We start from the raw sequence: 16,721 nt of genomic DNA, 5'->3' as shown, positions 1-16,721 counted from the left end.
TATGTATGGAGAATTTTCATGTTTGTTTGTTTTTTTACTATTGTTAAATAACAGAAGTTTATTTCAGCTCATATTTCTGAAGGTCAAGGTTGAGAGGCTGCATCCTTATTACTGGTGGAGTGGTGAGATGGCATAGGACACCATATAGTGAGAGGTTGAGAGCACGAACTCTTTTTTTTCCTCCTTAATGTTTTCTAGTTGTAGTTGGACACTATTTTGTTTATTTATTTGTATATGGCGCTGAGGTTCGGACCCAGTTCCTCACACATGCAAGGAAGCGTTCTACTGCTGAGTCACAACCCCAGCCTCAAGAACTCTTGTTTTCATTTCAGAATTTTGAAGGTTCATCCATAGAACTTTATGCCTGTAATATAGAGATTAAATAATAAAATAAGCAATCTCAAATCCAGGCTAGTGTGTAGCACTGTTGCATGGTGGTCACCAGCTGCTATTGGATGGTGCTCTTGGAATCACATGCAGATCCAGTTGTTCTAAAAAGAGCCACAACTGTGGGAGCCAGGGGTGGAGAGGGTCGACCTCAGTCTCCCCTGCACTCAGCACATGGAACAGGAGAGCCTGTGCTGCCTCTTCTCCTGCAGAGGACAGGAGCACACCGTCTGGCAGGTTTCTACATGTGGTTTCCTTGTGCTTTTCCCATCTGGAATTTGCTCAAGTTCTTGATTGCATGGAATTTGTATCCTTCACCAAATTTAGAAAGTTTTCAGCCATATTTCTTCAAAACCTTTTCCCTAGTCATATCTTTTCTTCTTCTAGAACTTCAAATACACAGATGTTAGTTGTCTTGATGTCTCACAACATCAGAGACAAGGTCACTGTATCTTTTTTTTCAAATTTTTTTCTGTGACATGTCTTGGGTTGGATAATTTTTCATATCCTATTTCTAGTTTGCTGAGTCTGTCCTCTGTGAATGCCATCTTCTTGTTGGACTGAGTGGTGAATTTTCTATTTTAAGCACTATGTTTTTCACTCCAAACATTTTCATATGGTTTCTTCATATTTTCTATTTCTCTGCTGAGTCGTCTGCCTTCTCACTCATTTCTAGAGTGTTTTCTTTCTCTTCTGGAGCATGGTGAGAATGTGTGATGTGTTTTCCAATGTATGGGCCATGGTGATTCTGGTGATTGTTGATGGACTTTGCTCTAGAGATTTGCCTATTTTTTCAGACCTTGGGATGCTGAGTCCTTTTTTTTTTTTAATATTTTATTTTTTAGTTATCGGCGGACACAACATCTTTGTTTGTATGTGGTGCTGAGGATCGAACCCGGGCTGCACGCATGCCAGGCGAGCGCGCTACCGCTGAGCCACATCTCCAGCCCCTGCTGAGTCCTTTTTGATTGATCATCTTGATTTGTTATGATTCATAATCTGATGTGGGCTCTTAAAATCCTCCTAAGAACATGAGCTTTCTGTTTTGGTTGTCATGGTCAGGTTCAAACTGCAAGTCTTGTCCACCTTCTGTTGTTGGTGGTCTCAGCTCAATGCCAGTCCTGTCTTCAAAGCTTTTGCTGTGATATGTGGGGTTTGCTCAGCTTAGGAGTGAGCCCCAGGTTTGGGTGGGGTCTGTGTGCTGAGCACAGGCCCCTCCTCCAGCGGTCGGCCTTGCCCTTCCCTCACGAGCTGGCTCTCCAGTCAGAAAGCCAGGGCCTCTCCGTGTTTTCATTCCCTGCTCTGGAAGGCAGTTCCAAACAACCAGGGTCCTGTTCAGGACAAAGAGGCCAGAAAAAAAGAAGGGGAAGAGGAAAAGGCTCTGCAAACACATGCTGTGGCCCCCAGGGCTGTGCTGGGCTCCTGTCCACAAAGCTGGAGCATTCAAGGCTTTTGGGTGCCCATAATGCCACTTGCACTGACACCCCAGGGTTTCATTGCTGTAACCGAAATACAGGACAAGAAAAACTTAGAGAAGGGAACATTTTGGGCTCGTGGTTTCGGTGGCCTCAGTCCATGGTTGGCCAACTCTGTTGCTCTGAGCCTGAGGTGAGGCAGACATCGTGGCAGAAGGACATCATGGAGGACAGTTTCTCAGCTTGTGGAGCCAGAGAGAGAGCAAATGAGGATCTGGAACCAGATACCGTCCCCAAGGGCACATCCCCCAGTGACTTCCTTCAACCCTGCCCTACAGTACCATCCAATCACCCACAGAGATCATCCATCCAGTGGATGAATCCACTGACGAGGTTACAGCCTCCGTTATCTAATCCTGTCCCTTCTGAATGTTCCTGCATCTAACATATAAGTCCTGTGAGGGACATTTTTAGGCCCCAACCATAACAACCCACAACTCTAGCATGCAAAGCAAAAGAGTAAGTCTCTCAGGATGCTGGCTCTCCTTGCTCTCTGTGTGGAGACTGCCCTGTCTTTGGATCAAAGCCATAGATAGCAGATGAAGGGTAAGCCAACAGGCTCGTCGATCCAGTCATTCTTTAAGTTTAAATATCCCAGTCCCACAGTGGCGACTGTGGGCTTTCCAGTTCAGAGTAGCTGTCCGCATTCTTCCAGAGAGACTTGCTATGCCTGTTCTGAGTTGGGGGAGGTTGATGGGCTCAGGTTCCCCAGGATGGGACTGGGATGCCAAGCTGCATCTTCACACAGCAGTTTGTGTGCGTCATGAGGATGCCCGTGGCACCCAGACTGTGAAAGCAGGACAGGGGAGATGTTTTTCTGACACTTGGTCACCGTGGGATGACCTGGGGTGCTGTGTGCCATGGCCCCCTCTGCTGGCTGTGTGGACGACTTCTGAATGGCAAATGGGTGATGTTTCCTGGGCTGCTGGACCAGGAGTGGGATGGTGGTCAGGTCCTTGTGTTCATCTGAAGGGGGATGGAGAACACCAGACATGGGGTTGGAGAGCTGAAAGGCATAGCAGGCCAGGCAGGAAGCAGCCATACCTCAGTGAGCATGTGCGGCCAGCACGGCAGGGAAGGACACCAGGCCACACTCATGTGCACCCTTTAGTCCCCACACTTACTGATCAAGCCAGAATGGATCTGAGACCTCTGGGATCCCTTGACAAAATTTCCATCCTGAACTCCACATCCAAAGGCGTCCTGGGTAAAGGGGAAGGTCGAGGCCGCAGGACCACACTGCTGTATCCAGACCTGACTCCACCCCTTGAGGGCCACACTCTGGTTAGTCACATGATTTGTTGATGTCTCAGTTTCCTTTTATGTCAAATGGCACAACAGGGGCACTTGTCTTGTAAGTGTTGTTAGTACAGACGAAATTATGCATGTAAAGCACTTTGGAAGTATTCCAGAAATATCCCTGGTACCTGGGAGCAGCTGGATGTTGTTTGTTGTTACTTTTAACATCCACATGGCTTTTTTCTTCCTATTTGAATGCAAGACCACCCCATCCAGGCAGGCCAAGGCATCCTTCTAGCTCGAAGTGAATCATCATAGCTGTAGAAAGAACCCCCCCCCAAAAAAAAAAACACACCAGCCCACTGGGAGAGGTTTAGGTCTAGAGCAGATGTCGTGGCCAGGCAGCTGACCTGGGGGACTGTGAGAGCCCCAGGCCCCGCTGCAGGTCAGTGTGGCTTCTGCTCTAGCCCTCTAAGCCTTCAGTATCTACTGCTTTTCTTCTGGGGATAGAGTCTGGGGGGGTCTGAAACCTGGTTTGCCTTTTCATCCCCTGCTCCAGGGACACAAGGGGTGGTTTCATAAGCCCCCTAACAGGTGGGGACTCCGAGGGCAGGGCAGCATGGTGCCAACAGGATCAGAGGGAGCATGTCTTCCCGCCATGCTGAGCCCCTAGAGTCCCCAGGTCACGCAGAAGCTGGCTGAGTGAACCTGCTTCCCACACATGGGCGGCAGGCCACACCAGGGCAGAGGATTTGGTCGGCAGGAAGCTCCCTGAGCCATAGGCAGTCCACACCTGGGGTAACTTTGGCCACCATGGCCAGTGGACACAGCGCTTCACTCTGGACCACGAGGAAGCAAGGGCTTAAGGGATGTCAGACCACCTGGGATCCCCCAAAGGCCACTTTAAAAAAGATCCCAAGGGCTTCACCCAGGGAGTAAAGCAACCCTCACCCAGACATGCACCTGCTCGGGGGGTCTGTGTGGCCTGAAGTCTTCACCAGGTGACACTGACGACGTCACAAGTGGACAAGATGCTCTGAAAGAAGATGCTCCACGTGGCACCTACAGTTCATTCCTATGAATACTTCACAGAGTAGAGCCAGCTGGCGCAGTGGTAGTACCTAGCTAGTGAGGAGGCTGAGATGGGAGGTGCTTGAGCCCCCAAGTTCAAAGCCAGACTAGGGAGCACTGTGAGATCCCCCACCTCAAAACAAAAAAACAAACAAAATTAAGTACTACCCTGCACATAATCAGAGAAACCAGGGCACACCCGAGACAGCTCCACAGAAGAACCACCAGAACCGATTAGCAAGCTGTAAGGCAGACCCACAGCCACCCTGATCGCTGTGGCCACCAGGCCAAGTAGTTCTGAAATGTTGCCAGGGAGCTGAAACCCACACCAGGAGAGATCCTAGACCTGCAGACAGCACAGCCAGGCTTAGGAACTCAGTAGGCAGGTCTGACCAGCAAGTCAGAAAAGCCGCTGGGCCAGTGGGTAAACACAGGCAGTGCAGGTGGTGCCGTGGAGAGCAGGGTCCCGGGAGACAGGGCAGGAGGAAGGCCAGAGGCCAGCAATCAGCAAGACAGACTCCTTGAAGGAAGGGAGCTAGGAAGTGCACAGAGAAGTCACTGGGAAGGACAGTGGCATGGAATTTTGCCAGACCCGATCAAAAACATTAATGTCCATGTTTGAGTCCCCAATCCCTAGCCATGTCACAGTGAAACCACAGACTCCCAGGGGCCAAGAGAAGGTATTAAAGGCAGTCAGAAGTCAAGTTGCCTTGGAGGAGCAAGAGGTGGGCTGACAGAGAGTGGGGCTCCCCACCGCAGCTGGAAATGAGATGGAGGAGGCTCCCAGGCACCCAAGGGCGGGGCCTCCCTCCCCACACCTCCAGACCCAGATCCTGGAAAGGGAAGCTGCGAATACAGAGCACCTGAGAGGCCTGACCCCAACCTGGAGACAGCAAGCATCACCAACAGGGGCCTGAGAGGACCTGGGCCACAGCTGGCTTCTGTCCCCACTAGTCTATAGGGAGGCCTGCGGGTAAAGCTACAGAAAGTCACAGAAGTCTTTCTTTTCTTATGTGCCACAATTATCACAAGGTACAGAAAGAAGAGAGTGAAGAAGGGGGCTGATGGAGATATGGGGGGCAGTGAGACCACCTGGGTCTGCTTGCAGGGGACACAGAACAACCTCTCAGGCTCTGGCTCACGGCTGTCCTCACCCAACACCCTGCTCTCAGATCCTGTGGGGTCTGTTCTTCTTTATTCCACGGGTGGTCTCAGAACATGCCACATGCTCCTACGGGCCTTTCCAGAGAGTCCCACAAGGTGGCTCTATACTCTCTGGAGAAGTGGGTCGGGGGTCTGGTCCAGAGAGTAATTATGCCTTTCACAGATATTTGTTTTCTTATACTCCTCCAGAAGCATGATCTGCCCTGTGGTATAAACAGACATTGTGGGCCCTGAGAGCCATGCCTGATAGCTAGGTGGGAGCTGAGACACAGGCAGGGCATGCTTGGCATCTGGTCCACGCCTGGCCCAGGAATTGCTGCAGCCATTGACTTAAGCATGATTTTTCCTTTTATTTCTTTAAAAGTAGCAAATACTTGAATTTTCAAGGGATAGAATTCAGCCCTTAACAGTTACTAAAAAATATATGTTCCTGATCTTTGGAATATTATTGTGAGAAATCGGTAGGTTCTATGTCCCTGTATCCAAGTCCAGTCTGCACTCCTAAGCAGGGACTGTGCATGGGTGTGGAACCTAGAGGTCAGGCCACAGGGCAGACAGAAGGAGGAGCCTCCTGATGATCCACTGACCACTGCTTTCTCCCACTCTGGGATTCCTGGCATCTAGGAGACCTGCTCAAGCCCAGAGAGTTAGGGAACCTTGCACCTGCAGAGGGAAAGAGAGAAGCAGGAGTGCAGAGAGCAGGTCTTTTCCATGCCCTACAGGAGGGGAAAACCCCAAAGGGGCCACCAGATCTGCAGGATGGAGGAAGAGGAGGAGGTAAGCAGAGAATAGAAGTGGAGGTAGGGCAGGAGAGTGGTCCAGATCTGGAGCACTGAGGAAGGTCAGCAAGGACATACTTCACCACACCTCTATGAGCTGGTGGCACAGGACCACTGTGGGGTCACAAGGACAAATGGTTGAGAAGCGTGGGTGTGGTTCATCCCTGCACACAGATTGTACAGTGTTATTGTTCTTCCCGCAGAGGGCACAATTGGAGCTTTATCATCTAGGGCTGTCATAGCAAAGCATTACAAATGGCAGCTTGAAACAATGCAGACTTCTTTTCTCCCAGCTCTGGAGGGGATACCACACCCCAGGTGGCAGCAGGGCTGGTCCCTTCTGGAGGCTGTGAGGATGGGTTGGCTCCAGACCCCCTCCAAACTTGAAGCTCTGACAATCCAGGCAATCCTTGGCCTTGGCCTGACCCAAACCCCTTTCTCTGCTCCTCCTTGCCTGGCCGTCTCCCCCCGGTACCTCTGCCTGGGCCCACCCTTCCTTTCCCTTGTAAGGATGCCACACACTAGAGCCAGGATCTCCCTAGGTCTAGAAGGACCTCATCTCAAGATTCTAAACTTACTATCATCCACCCAGACCCTTCTCCCAGAGGAGGACTTGTTTCCAGGTACCAGGGTTAGGACGCACATAGAACACCTGCATCTGGTTATGGGGCAGAGAAATGGAAGGAAATTCATTGAGATCCGGCTCACTGTTGCCCCCTAGGGAGCTCCCTTGGACCACCAACCTAACCCTGCACCCCTGCCCACCCACACATCTAGGGGACCCACTTGCCAGAGCCCACTGTGCACTAAAGCAATATCCTTATCACAACAGAAAGAATAGACACCCTGCCCTCCTGGAGACTGTGTCCCAGCAGGGACCCAGAGAATGAAGCAGAGTTGACAAAACACAGGCACTCCAAGCTGAGCACCATGGGAAGGGCCCAGCAAAGCAGGTACAGGGTGGGGATGTGATGCTGGGCTGGGTGATCAGCATAGGCCTGTCTGAAAGGTGGCATTTGAGTCAAGACCTGAAGAAGTGGACTTGGAGGATCTCTGGGAGGAGGATTTCAGGCAGAGGGCATAACCAGGGCAACAACCCTGGACAGACTGGCCTGTTGTGTCAATAACCTATGTGGGGCCAGAGGGCCTGGAGTGGGCTCAGCCAGAGAGGGCAGGAGAAATGAGACCAGGGATCAGGGTCAACTGTGGGGGCCTTCATGATTAGGACTTGGGCCTCATAGCATGTAAGAAATGGACCACTGGGATGGCCCCAGCACCACCCTCCATGGTCCAGTAATTCACTAGAAGGACTCCCAGGAGTTTGAAAGTTTTTATAATCACAGATGCAATGTATTACAGCAAAGGCTACCTATGAAAACCACAGTGGCAAAGGACTGGTGGGACAGAGCTCAGGGGGGAGGCCAGGTGTGTGTCCAGTTGTCCTTTTCTAGTGGTCACTGGACAACAGGCACCTCCTCCAGTGGAGGTGTGTGATGGCACATATGAGTGCCACCAGCCTCCTCTAGGATCTCGCTGGGTTCCATCACTTAGGCACAGCTGACTACTTCGGAACTTGCACTTCTGAGGGGCTGGCTTCAGTCTAACACTGCCAGGCTAACACCGTGGCTCAAGGACCTGCCATCAATCACATTGTGCAGGACACTCCCAGAGCCTGGAGGCCATCTCCCGTGCTGCTCCAGTTTCTTTGGGAGGTACAGGGTTTGACTCTCCAGCCTGCTGACAGTTAGGGTTAGGGTGGATGCTCAGGGCAGGCCATAGGGTTCTCATCAGAACTCTAGAGCTGGGTGGGAGGGGCGCAGAGGGAGCGGTGCTGGTCAGCAGAGTTTGCTGGGGGTTTAAATATAAAAGTGGGCCAACACTGTTTCCAGAAAGAGAAGGAGAAGAAGAACTAGGATCCTGCAGGTGTGAGAGGGAGGATCTGTGGGGAGGCAGCAGGGTGTTGCGGTGCAGGGAGATTTCAGATGAGAATTCCACAGGGTGTGGTGAGGGTCTCCTCCTGGAGAGGGGATACACTTAAGGGGGTGTTCTCCTCCTGGCTCCACTGTTGCAGACGAGCTTACAGTGGAAAGAGGAGGGGCATGTTTGGAGAAAAGAGAAAATTGGCATCTTGGAAGGTAGGCTTGTGCACTGAAAGGGAAGCAGGAGATTGGGGGCCGGTGAGAGATTTGTAGTCATGAACTAAATTCCAACCTGTTGGTGTGCTGGTGTATTATCAGGCACCTTCAGTGGCCTTCCTCCGGGTTCCCTTTAGTACAGGCGGGGTGAGCCAACCTCACTTCTGAGTCTGTGGGGCTTCCCCGCAGACCCTGGGGGCAACCGGGAGCAAAGCTGACAATGTTCGGCCCCTCACAGGCGTAGTTGGGGGATGTGCGTGGCCCGAGCCGGGTGCGGATGCTGTGCCGGAGGAAGAGCTGAGGCATAATGCGTGCAGGGGCGGATCTCGGAGCGCCTGGTCTGGACCACAGGGGTCTCCATGCGCGCAGGGATGCCCAACCGTGTGGGACTCGCTGGCAGCGGCCTACGGGTGCCCGGCCCGGCGCCGCTCTGCGGGGCGGGGCCTCTGCCGGCGTGGGCGGAGCCTCCGGAGGGCGGGGTCTGCGCGTGAGACCTGAGACCCGGCAGGGCGGGGCCTGGCGAGGCCGCGGAGGGCGGGTGGGGCTCGGCCGCTCGCCTGGGAGCTCCACTCGGGCTCCGGCCCGCAGAGGCGGCTCCGGAGGGGCGGGCCGGCTCCACCCCCGGGCCCGCCGCCCGTCCGTCGCGCGCCCGCGCCTCCCAATTCCCGGAGCCGGGTCGGGGCTCGAGGCGGCGGCGGCGGCGGCGGCGGCTCCCCTGGGCTCCGGGTGGGCCGGCCAGGCGCGGGGCCAGGGCGGGCGGCGGCTGGGCGGTGGATCGCGCGGAGGGCGGTGGCCTGGCCCGCTGAGCCATGGCGGCCCCGGAGCCGGCGCCGAGGCGGAGCCGGGAGCGGGAGCGGGAGGACGAGAGTGAGGACGAGAGCGACATCCTGGAGGAGAGCCCGTGCGGACGCTGGCAGAAGCGGCGCGAGCAGGTGGGCACCGGCGGGGTGACGCCGCTCTCCCGGAGCCCCGGGGACGCGAGGCCACGCGGGGCCATGGGGGCCCCGTGGCCGCGCGGCGGCCTCTCCACAACCCACGTCCTGGGTGGCCCTTGGCCCTCTCGCCTGGGACCCACGCCCTGGTGAGGAACCTCCATTCCCTGAGGACCGTCTCCTTCGGGAGACTTCCTGGTCCCTCCCCACGACTCTGGGATCCACCGCTAGACCCTAGGGGATCACGCTCAAGAACCTGAAGCCGCTTCTCTCCACCTCTGCCCAGCCCCCGGATATCACCCCTGGACTGCTGCGGGCCCACCCGGGTCCTGGCCCCCAGCTTTCCCATAGAGCGGATCCGGCCCGAAGCGCACTCTGGCCAAGAGAAGGGTGTGAGAGGGACCAAGTCCCCAACCTCGCCCTAACACAAACGGGAGCATTTGTACCCCGTCCCCAGGTGAACCAGGGGAATATGCCCGGGATCCAGAGCACATTCCTGGCCATGGACACGGAGGAGGGGGTAGAAGTGGTGTGGAACGAGCTCCACTTTGGCGACAGGAAGGCTTTCGCAGCCCATGAGGTGAATCCCATCGCCCTCGTCCCCAGTCCTGTCCCGTGATGGTCCATGACTGCCCCCCTCCTCCCAGGAGAAGATCCAGGCCATGTTTGAGCAGCTGGCGCTGGTGGACCACCCCAACATCGTCAAGCTGCACAAGTACTGGCTGGATGCCTCTGAGGCCCGTGCCAGGGTGAGCTACTGGGCAGAGTGGGGGCGGGGCGTGGCCTGGGTCTGGGTGGAGCAGCTGCGGGGACCCACCCGCAGTGGCGGAGCCGTGAGCCCGCCCGCCCCACAGGTCATTTTCATCACGGAGTACGTGTCATCGGGCAGCCTCAAGCAATTCCTCAAAAAGACCAAGAAAAACCACAAGGCCATGAATGCCCGGGTATGGGGAGTAGGCTGGGGACAGGGAAGGGAGGGTGGCCTCCGGGAAAGGGATGGGACTGGAACACAGGTCAGCCCCGGAAAGGGGCGGGGCGGCGGGTGGGCTTCGCAGGCCCTGCCACTTCTCCTGCGCCCACCCGACGGGAGTCCTGCGTCCGCTGCCAGGCCTGGAAGAGATGGTGCACGCAGATCCTGTCTGCGCTCAGGTGAGGACCTAGGCTTGTCCGCCTGCTTGCCCTGCTGCGCTGACCTCTCCGGCTCCCCGTGACCCGGCTCCGCCTGCTCTCCCCCAACGCCTGCAGTTTTCTGCACGCCTGCAGCCCCCCCATCATCCACGGGAACCTGACCAGCGACACCATCTTCATTCAGCATAACGGCCTCATCAAGATCGGCTCTGGTGCTGGCGGGGAGGGGCTGGGCAAGGGGGGCAGGGCTGGGGGAACCTGTCGCAAGTCGAGGTCAGAGGACACCCCAGGCCCCAGGCCGCTGACACCCGCTCTTTCTCCCCGTGGTCTCCTTCACAGTGTGGTACCGCATCTTCTCCAATGGTTCGTGCGGGATAGGGGTGGGGATGGGAGCCCTGGCCAGGCCGGTCTGCTCAGCGCCTCTGCCCCTTCTTTAGCGCTCCCAGATGATCTAAGGAGCCCCATCCTTGCTGAGCGAGAGGAACTTCGGAACTTGCACTTCTTCCCACCAGAATATGGCGGTAAGTCTTGGAGGGACCTGTGGCACCTACCCAGCCTGCACATCAGTCCTACCCACCTGCCTCACTCTTCCCTTTCAGAAGTTGCAGATGGGACCGCTGTGGACATCTTCTCTTTTGGGATGTGTGCACTGGAGGTACTGGCACCTTTCCTCCTAGCCCATTCCCAGCTGGCCTCCACCCCATCTCACGGGTGCTGTCCCTTCCCCATATTGGCCCTGCAACCTCAGATGGCTGTGCTGGAGATCCAGACTAATGGGGATACCAGAGTCACAGAGGAGGCCATTGTTCGAGCCAGGCACTCACTGAATGACCCCAACATGCGAGTAAGCAGCTTGCCACTACCCCTACCCCTAGCCTGAATCGATGTTCCCAGTGTAGGGCCATTGAGGTACCTAGGCAGGCCAGAGGTATGGCCAGGTTAATGCAGGGGAAGGGTGTGCCAACCTCCGGCCCACTGTCAAGAAAGACTCCACTAAGAGCTCATGCAGGGTTGCAGGCCGGAAGGGGTCAGAGCATTAAAAGAACAAGGAAACCAGAGAGACATTCCCTATGTAGGTACTAACTGTTTTATAACAGTAGTAAGGCCTAGAGGGGCTGAAGGCTGCCCAAGGCAGGGGGGTGAGCATTTGCACCCAGATCTGCCTGGCTCCAGGTCCCTGCCTTTAAGATCCAGGTCCAGCTTGTGTGGAGGGCTGTGGTGGGCACAGGGCAGGCAAGGGAGATAGAGGGTGGAAGCCACACAGCATTTCTGGTCCAAATCCAGTGGCTTTGCACCAGAAATGCTGTGTGGCTTGCATGCTTCTGTGGACGGGAGATGGGAGAGCGGGACCTGACTGGGCATGAGAGGCCAAGGAGGGCACCAATGTCTGCAGGGTAGGGACGAACCAAAGGTCATCTCCAGAGCTGGGTCTAAGTTGGGGTGATCAAAAGGGTTAGACTGTGGGTAGGAGAACCTGCATCTGTGAATTGAGGGTCATAGCACTCATTCCCCGCAATTCCTATGAAAGTCAAGGAAAGTAGAGCCGATGTTCTCATGAGATGCTGTCTCCTGTGCCTGTTCCTGCAGCATCCCTGAGTGGGGAGGACATGGGGATTGGGCCTCTGGGTGTTGGGGGCTCCAGGGTACCTGCTGTCTTCACACTGTGGGGTTAGAGCAGAGAGCCTGCCCCACCCACCTCTCCTCCCCACCCCAGGAGTTCATCCTCTCCTGCTTGGCCCGGGACCCTGCCCGTCGGCCTTCTGCTCACAACCTCCTCTTCCACCGAGTGCTCTTCGAGGTACACTCGCTGAAGCTGCTGGCAGCTCACTGCTTTATCCAGCACCAGTGTAAGAACCAGGCAGCGGGCTGGGCCAGGGACCTAGGGTTGGAACACAGAAGAGGCCTTGCAGGGCCTGTGACTCAGGCCCACCACCCTGAGTACTGCTGTGGCCCACAGACCTCATGCCTGAGAATGTGGTGGAAGAGAAGACCAAGGCCATGGACCTGCATGCTGTCTTGGCAGAGGTCCCCAGGCCCCAGCAGCCCCCATTGCAATGGCGGTGAGCAGCAGTTGCCCAACAGCCTCCCCTCTCCCTCCCTGCCTGCCCCTGGCCAGCTACCACTCATGCACCTCCTGCCCTGTGCCAGGTACTCAGAGGTCTCCTTCTTGGAGCTGGACAAATTCCTGGAGGATGTCAGGTGAGAGCTGGTGTGAGACTGGGAACAGGCTCTTCCGGGCCTGAACCCCCAGCCATATCCTGGTGTGTCCCCAGGAATGGGATCTACCCACTGATGAATTTTGCTGCTGCTCGGCCCCTGGGGCTGCCCCGTGTATTGGCTCCACCCCCGGAGGAGGCCCAGAAGGTCAAGACCCCGACTCCAGAGCCCTTTGACTCCGAGACCAGGAAGGCAAGTTTCTACTCCTGCTGTGTGAGCTGCATCTGACAATGGGCACCCTTCTCTTGGGGTCTGCTTGCACTGCAACCCAGCTGTCCTCCAGGCTGGGAGGCCAGATCTAGGCTGGCCCCTTTTGGGGGCTAGGAGTCTGTAGCACAAGCTGGGATACCTCTCTTTCCCAGAGGTTCTTCATTCCTGAAGACTCCCACCCTGCTGCCTGCCTCCATCCCTCAGTGCACTGAACAGCTTTCCTCTAGAAGTCTCACACACCACCCCCAGCTCTGACCACAACCCCTGGTTTGCTTACTCCCAGACACTTACATCCTGGGACTTTCCCCTCAGGCCCCCAGGCACCATGTTTCTCCAAACCTCCCTTCCTGCAGGGCTGCCTCCTGGCCAGGGTCCTCTCCTGGTCAGCCTCAGTCCCTCCCTCTCTTGTTTATGCCTGTACCCAGGTCCTCAGGGAACTGGAGTCAGGCAGACCTGGATGCAAATGCTCACTCACTGCCTTGGGCAGCCTTCAGCCCCTCTAGGCCTTATTACTGTTATAAAACAGTTAGTACCTACATAGGGAATGTCTCTCTGGTTTCCTTGTTCTTTTAATGCTCTGACCCCTTCAGGCCTGCAACCCTGCATGAGCTCCTAACGGAGCTGACTCTGGCCTTAGATGTGTCTTATGGCCACTTCCCTGATCCTGGCTACCACCATTCCTCAACTGATAATCAGCCAATCCCTGCCTGGCCTCCTTCCCCCTGGCTTCTTTCCTTCTAGTGCAGCCTGAGTTCAAGTCCTAACAGTCAAAGCTGCCTGGCTCCTGGCTGCCCAGAGAGTTCAAGTCGCAGTCCAAGCCCCAGGCTCTTCAAGCCTATTCTTGCTGGTTCCCTGCACTTGGGTGCTGTCACATCCAGACTGACCTCTCTCTCCCCTGCTTCCAGAGTTCCCTCCTTTTCAAAGCAGTTTCTCTACTCTGAAAACTCCTATTCACCCTTCAGTACCCAGCCCCAGTGCCTACTGGAAGTTTGCCTTAACAGCCAAGTAGCCAGCACTGAAATTGCTTTCTAGGTTCCCCTTGGAGATTTTTACCATTTTAATCCCAGTTGTCCTTTCTGGGCCTCTTGGCTGAGTTCCAGCCCTTATGACCCTGGCCTCCTGGTCCCCAGGTGATCCATATGCAGTGCAACCTGGAAAGGAGTGAGGACAAGGCACGCTGGCATGTGAGCAGGGCCCTGGGCTGGGCTGGGAAAGGAAGGGCCTGCTAACTTTGACTTGGCACCGACCACACCCTCCTGCCCCAGCTCACATTGCTTCTGGTGCTGGAGGACAGACTGCACAGGCAGCTGACCTACGACCTGCTTCCAAGTAGGCGACTGGGAACCCCAGGCTGCAGGCCTGAAGGCGGGCGGTGGGCAGTGGTTGGTGCCGCAGCCTTATGAGTTCCCATGTGCCCTTGTTGCAGCGGACAGCGCCCAGGACCTCGCGGCTGAGCTGGTGCACTACGGCTTCCTGCGCGAGGTTGGCAGGGTGGGACGTGGTGTGGCTTGCTGGGAGGGTGCAGGACTGCTCTGCCGCAGGTCCCCCATGCCTCCCTCCCCTCTTTAGGATGACCGGTTGAAGCTGGCCGTCTTCCTGGAGACCACCTTCCTCAAGTACCGTGGGGCCCAGGCCTGATCCTTCCAGCCCTGGAAGCCCTGCCCTGGCTCTGCTGGCTCAGGGCTGTCCCTGTGGGGAAGAGTCCAGCACTTCTTGGAGTTGCCTTCTGCCTGCTAGCCTGGGAGCTGATGAGCACCTGCCCTGTTAGTGAGGATCCCTGGCCTCCTTCAGCAGCATGGGACCCTGAGGTGGTGGTTCAGTGGCTTAGGCAGCCAGCGTGGGGGTACAGGGTGGGATCTTCCATGGACAGACCTCCACCAGGGGAATCACTCCATCACTCTGGGTTGAGCAGCCATCCTAAGTTGGCACCACAGACCCAGGCAGGGTGTCTGGACCTCATAATGTGATGGGGCCCCTGCAGCTGTCATAACCAGTGCTGGGCATCAAGCAGGGCCAGACCTGGCTGGAAAGAGGGTAAAGAGCCTGGAATTGAGACCATGGTCAGCAAAGCCCCTGGTCCCATGCAGAACAGCCCTGCAGTCCCCCTCTCTGACCTTGCTCTGAGACCAGGATCTGGGGCTCTGGCACCATCACCAATACCCCAACCCCTCTAATGGGCTATTTCTCTCCTGTATTACCTGGCATGGAGAGGTCAGAGGTCAGGTGTCCTCCCAGACCTCCTCCCTGGAGCAGCTGTATTCTGGGCCTGGAGATGTGGGCTTCTGTTTCTCTGTCTCTCTCTCCCACCCAACTCCTGTCTGGATTTTAGAGGTTTCATTACTTCCATGGATTCTGCCTCCACCTCCAGTGCCCTTTCTTGAACTGCCTCTCCTCCAATTTCAAATTCAGCTAAATGATCTCAAACATTTTAAATTTTATGTATAAATTTAATGTATTCAGGTTTCTGTTTAAGCATTTCAAATGTCAAACCAGGAAGGTTCACTAACTGTATTAGTTCTATATTGCTTCTGTAACATTTATCACAACCTTAGTGGCTCAAAACAACACAAGTTTATTATAATTCTGTAGGTCAGAGTCTGATACGAGTCTCACTAGACTAAAATCCAGGTGTTGGCAGGTGGTGTTTTCCTAGGTTGGCAGGTGGTGAAGATCCTAGGGGAGAACCTGCTTCCTGCTCATTCAGGTGTTGGCAGAATTCACTTCTACACAGTGGTGGGTCCTGTTTTCCTGCTGGCAGTCAACTGGGGACCACTCTCCATTACCAGAAGCGGCCTGCATTCCTTGGCTCTCCTTCCTCCACTCAAAGGCAGCAGCAGTAGGTTGAATTTTAGCGTGAGCCAGATATCTGGTTGTCTGAAGCCAGGAAGGTTCTCCATAAGGACTCCTGCCTGCAATTGGGTGGACTCCCCCCAGATAATCCAGGAAAATTGCCCCTCTCAAGGTCTCTAAGATTAATCACATCTGCAGGCATATATTTTGCCATATTAAGTGGCATTCATAGCTCCACTGATTTGGGAATGGACATCTTCGGCAGGGGGCATTCTCCCTCCCTACCATACCCCCTTAACCAAAAGCCCAAAACCAAACCAGATTTGCCAAGGCATATAAAATAAATTAAATGAACAACTACAATGAATCTTAAGTTATTTTAAACATTCTAGTACTCTTTACAAATATTTTCAGATTCTCATACCTTTCATCTTAAAATTGCAGATTTCAAATAACCTGCAGATTCCTAGAATCCTGTTGCTAAAATGATTGTGCATAGTCTTCAACAGTTTGAGTGGCAATCACACAACTGATCTGAACTTAAAAACACCGATACTAACATTGTTGCATTTAGTCATGACTACCTGAGTTTTTAATGTTAAGTTCTATCTTTTCAGAATTATATGCATATTATTTTTAAAATGGAATGGTATGTGTGAGGCCAATAATAAATGCAGTCTCCTACCTTGACTTTCCCCCCAGTTCACCACTCTTAGCTGTTTCTGCAGACATTCAGAACCCACATTTTTCCACCCTCAAGCACACTTTAGTCCTATGTATTGGTTGTTCTACATGAGGTGTCTCCAGTTGGCATCCTCTGGAGGGAGGAGTCCTCTGCCTCCTCTGAAACATCACCCCAGTGTGATGGGTATTATAGTTCTCTGGGTGTGAGTAAGCTTCATTACCAAAAGTCTCCACAAAGAACAAGGTATCCTAGTCTAGGTTATATTTTCTTTCTTGTACAACCTTTTCTGTTTTCCCTGGAGTTAATAATTGTCTTTTTTTTTTTTTGCTTAGTTTTCTGATATGGACGCCATTAATTCATTTTTAGATTTCCCCGTGTAAGTGTGACTCTCCTCTCAATACTCCACAATCAAGGCATAACTGACTAGTTTCTTCTTCTTGGAGTCCCCAACTTGTTCTTGTATTCTGGCCCCACTCTTAGCCTGGGTCACCCTTCACCAGAGTCCTGGA

General features: G+C 54.5%; 1 protein-coding gene across 2 annotated transcripts; it reads left to right on the top strand.

Annotated features, from left to right (window-relative positions):
• Positions 1–8,778: 8,778 nt before the first annotated feature.
• On the top strand, positions 8,779–16,117 carry NRBP2 (nuclear receptor binding protein 2). Of its 2 annotated transcripts, XM_081266068.1 has the most exons (18): positions 8,782–9,182; positions 9,640–9,762; positions 9,830–9,931; positions 10,037–10,126; positions 10,291–10,331; positions 10,428–10,522; positions 10,650–10,673; positions 10,748–10,831; positions 10,910–10,965; positions 11,059–11,154; positions 12,025–12,157; positions 12,268–12,370; positions 12,459–12,509; positions 12,584–12,719; positions 13,868–13,921; positions 14,003–14,066; positions 14,164–14,219; positions 14,307–16,108. In XM_081266068.1, the coding sequence occupies exons 1-18, from the start codon at positions 9,060–9,062 to the stop codon at positions 14,373–14,375; spliced, it is 1,500 nt and encodes a 499-aa protein (XP_081122194.1). In that variant the 5' UTR covers positions 8,782–9,059; the 3' UTR covers positions 14,376–16,108. The 2 variants fall into 2 exon arrangements, with proteins under 2 accessions (XP_081122193.1, XP_081122194.1); XM_081266067.1 differs by having other exon boundaries at positions 8,779–9,182; positions 9,830–10,126; positions 14,307–16,117.
• The last annotated feature ends 604 nt before the right edge of the window (positions 16,118–16,721 follow it).

The sequence above is a fragment of the Spermophilus citellus genome, assembly GCF_964194105.1.
Source record: "Spermophilus citellus genome assembly, chromosome: 14".
Lineage (NCBI taxonomy): Eukaryota > Metazoa > Chordata > Mammalia > Rodentia > Sciuridae > Spermophilus > Spermophilus citellus.
The sequence above is the reverse complement of the archived record's forward strand: the minus strand, read 5'-3'. Positions and strand labels throughout refer to the sequence as shown.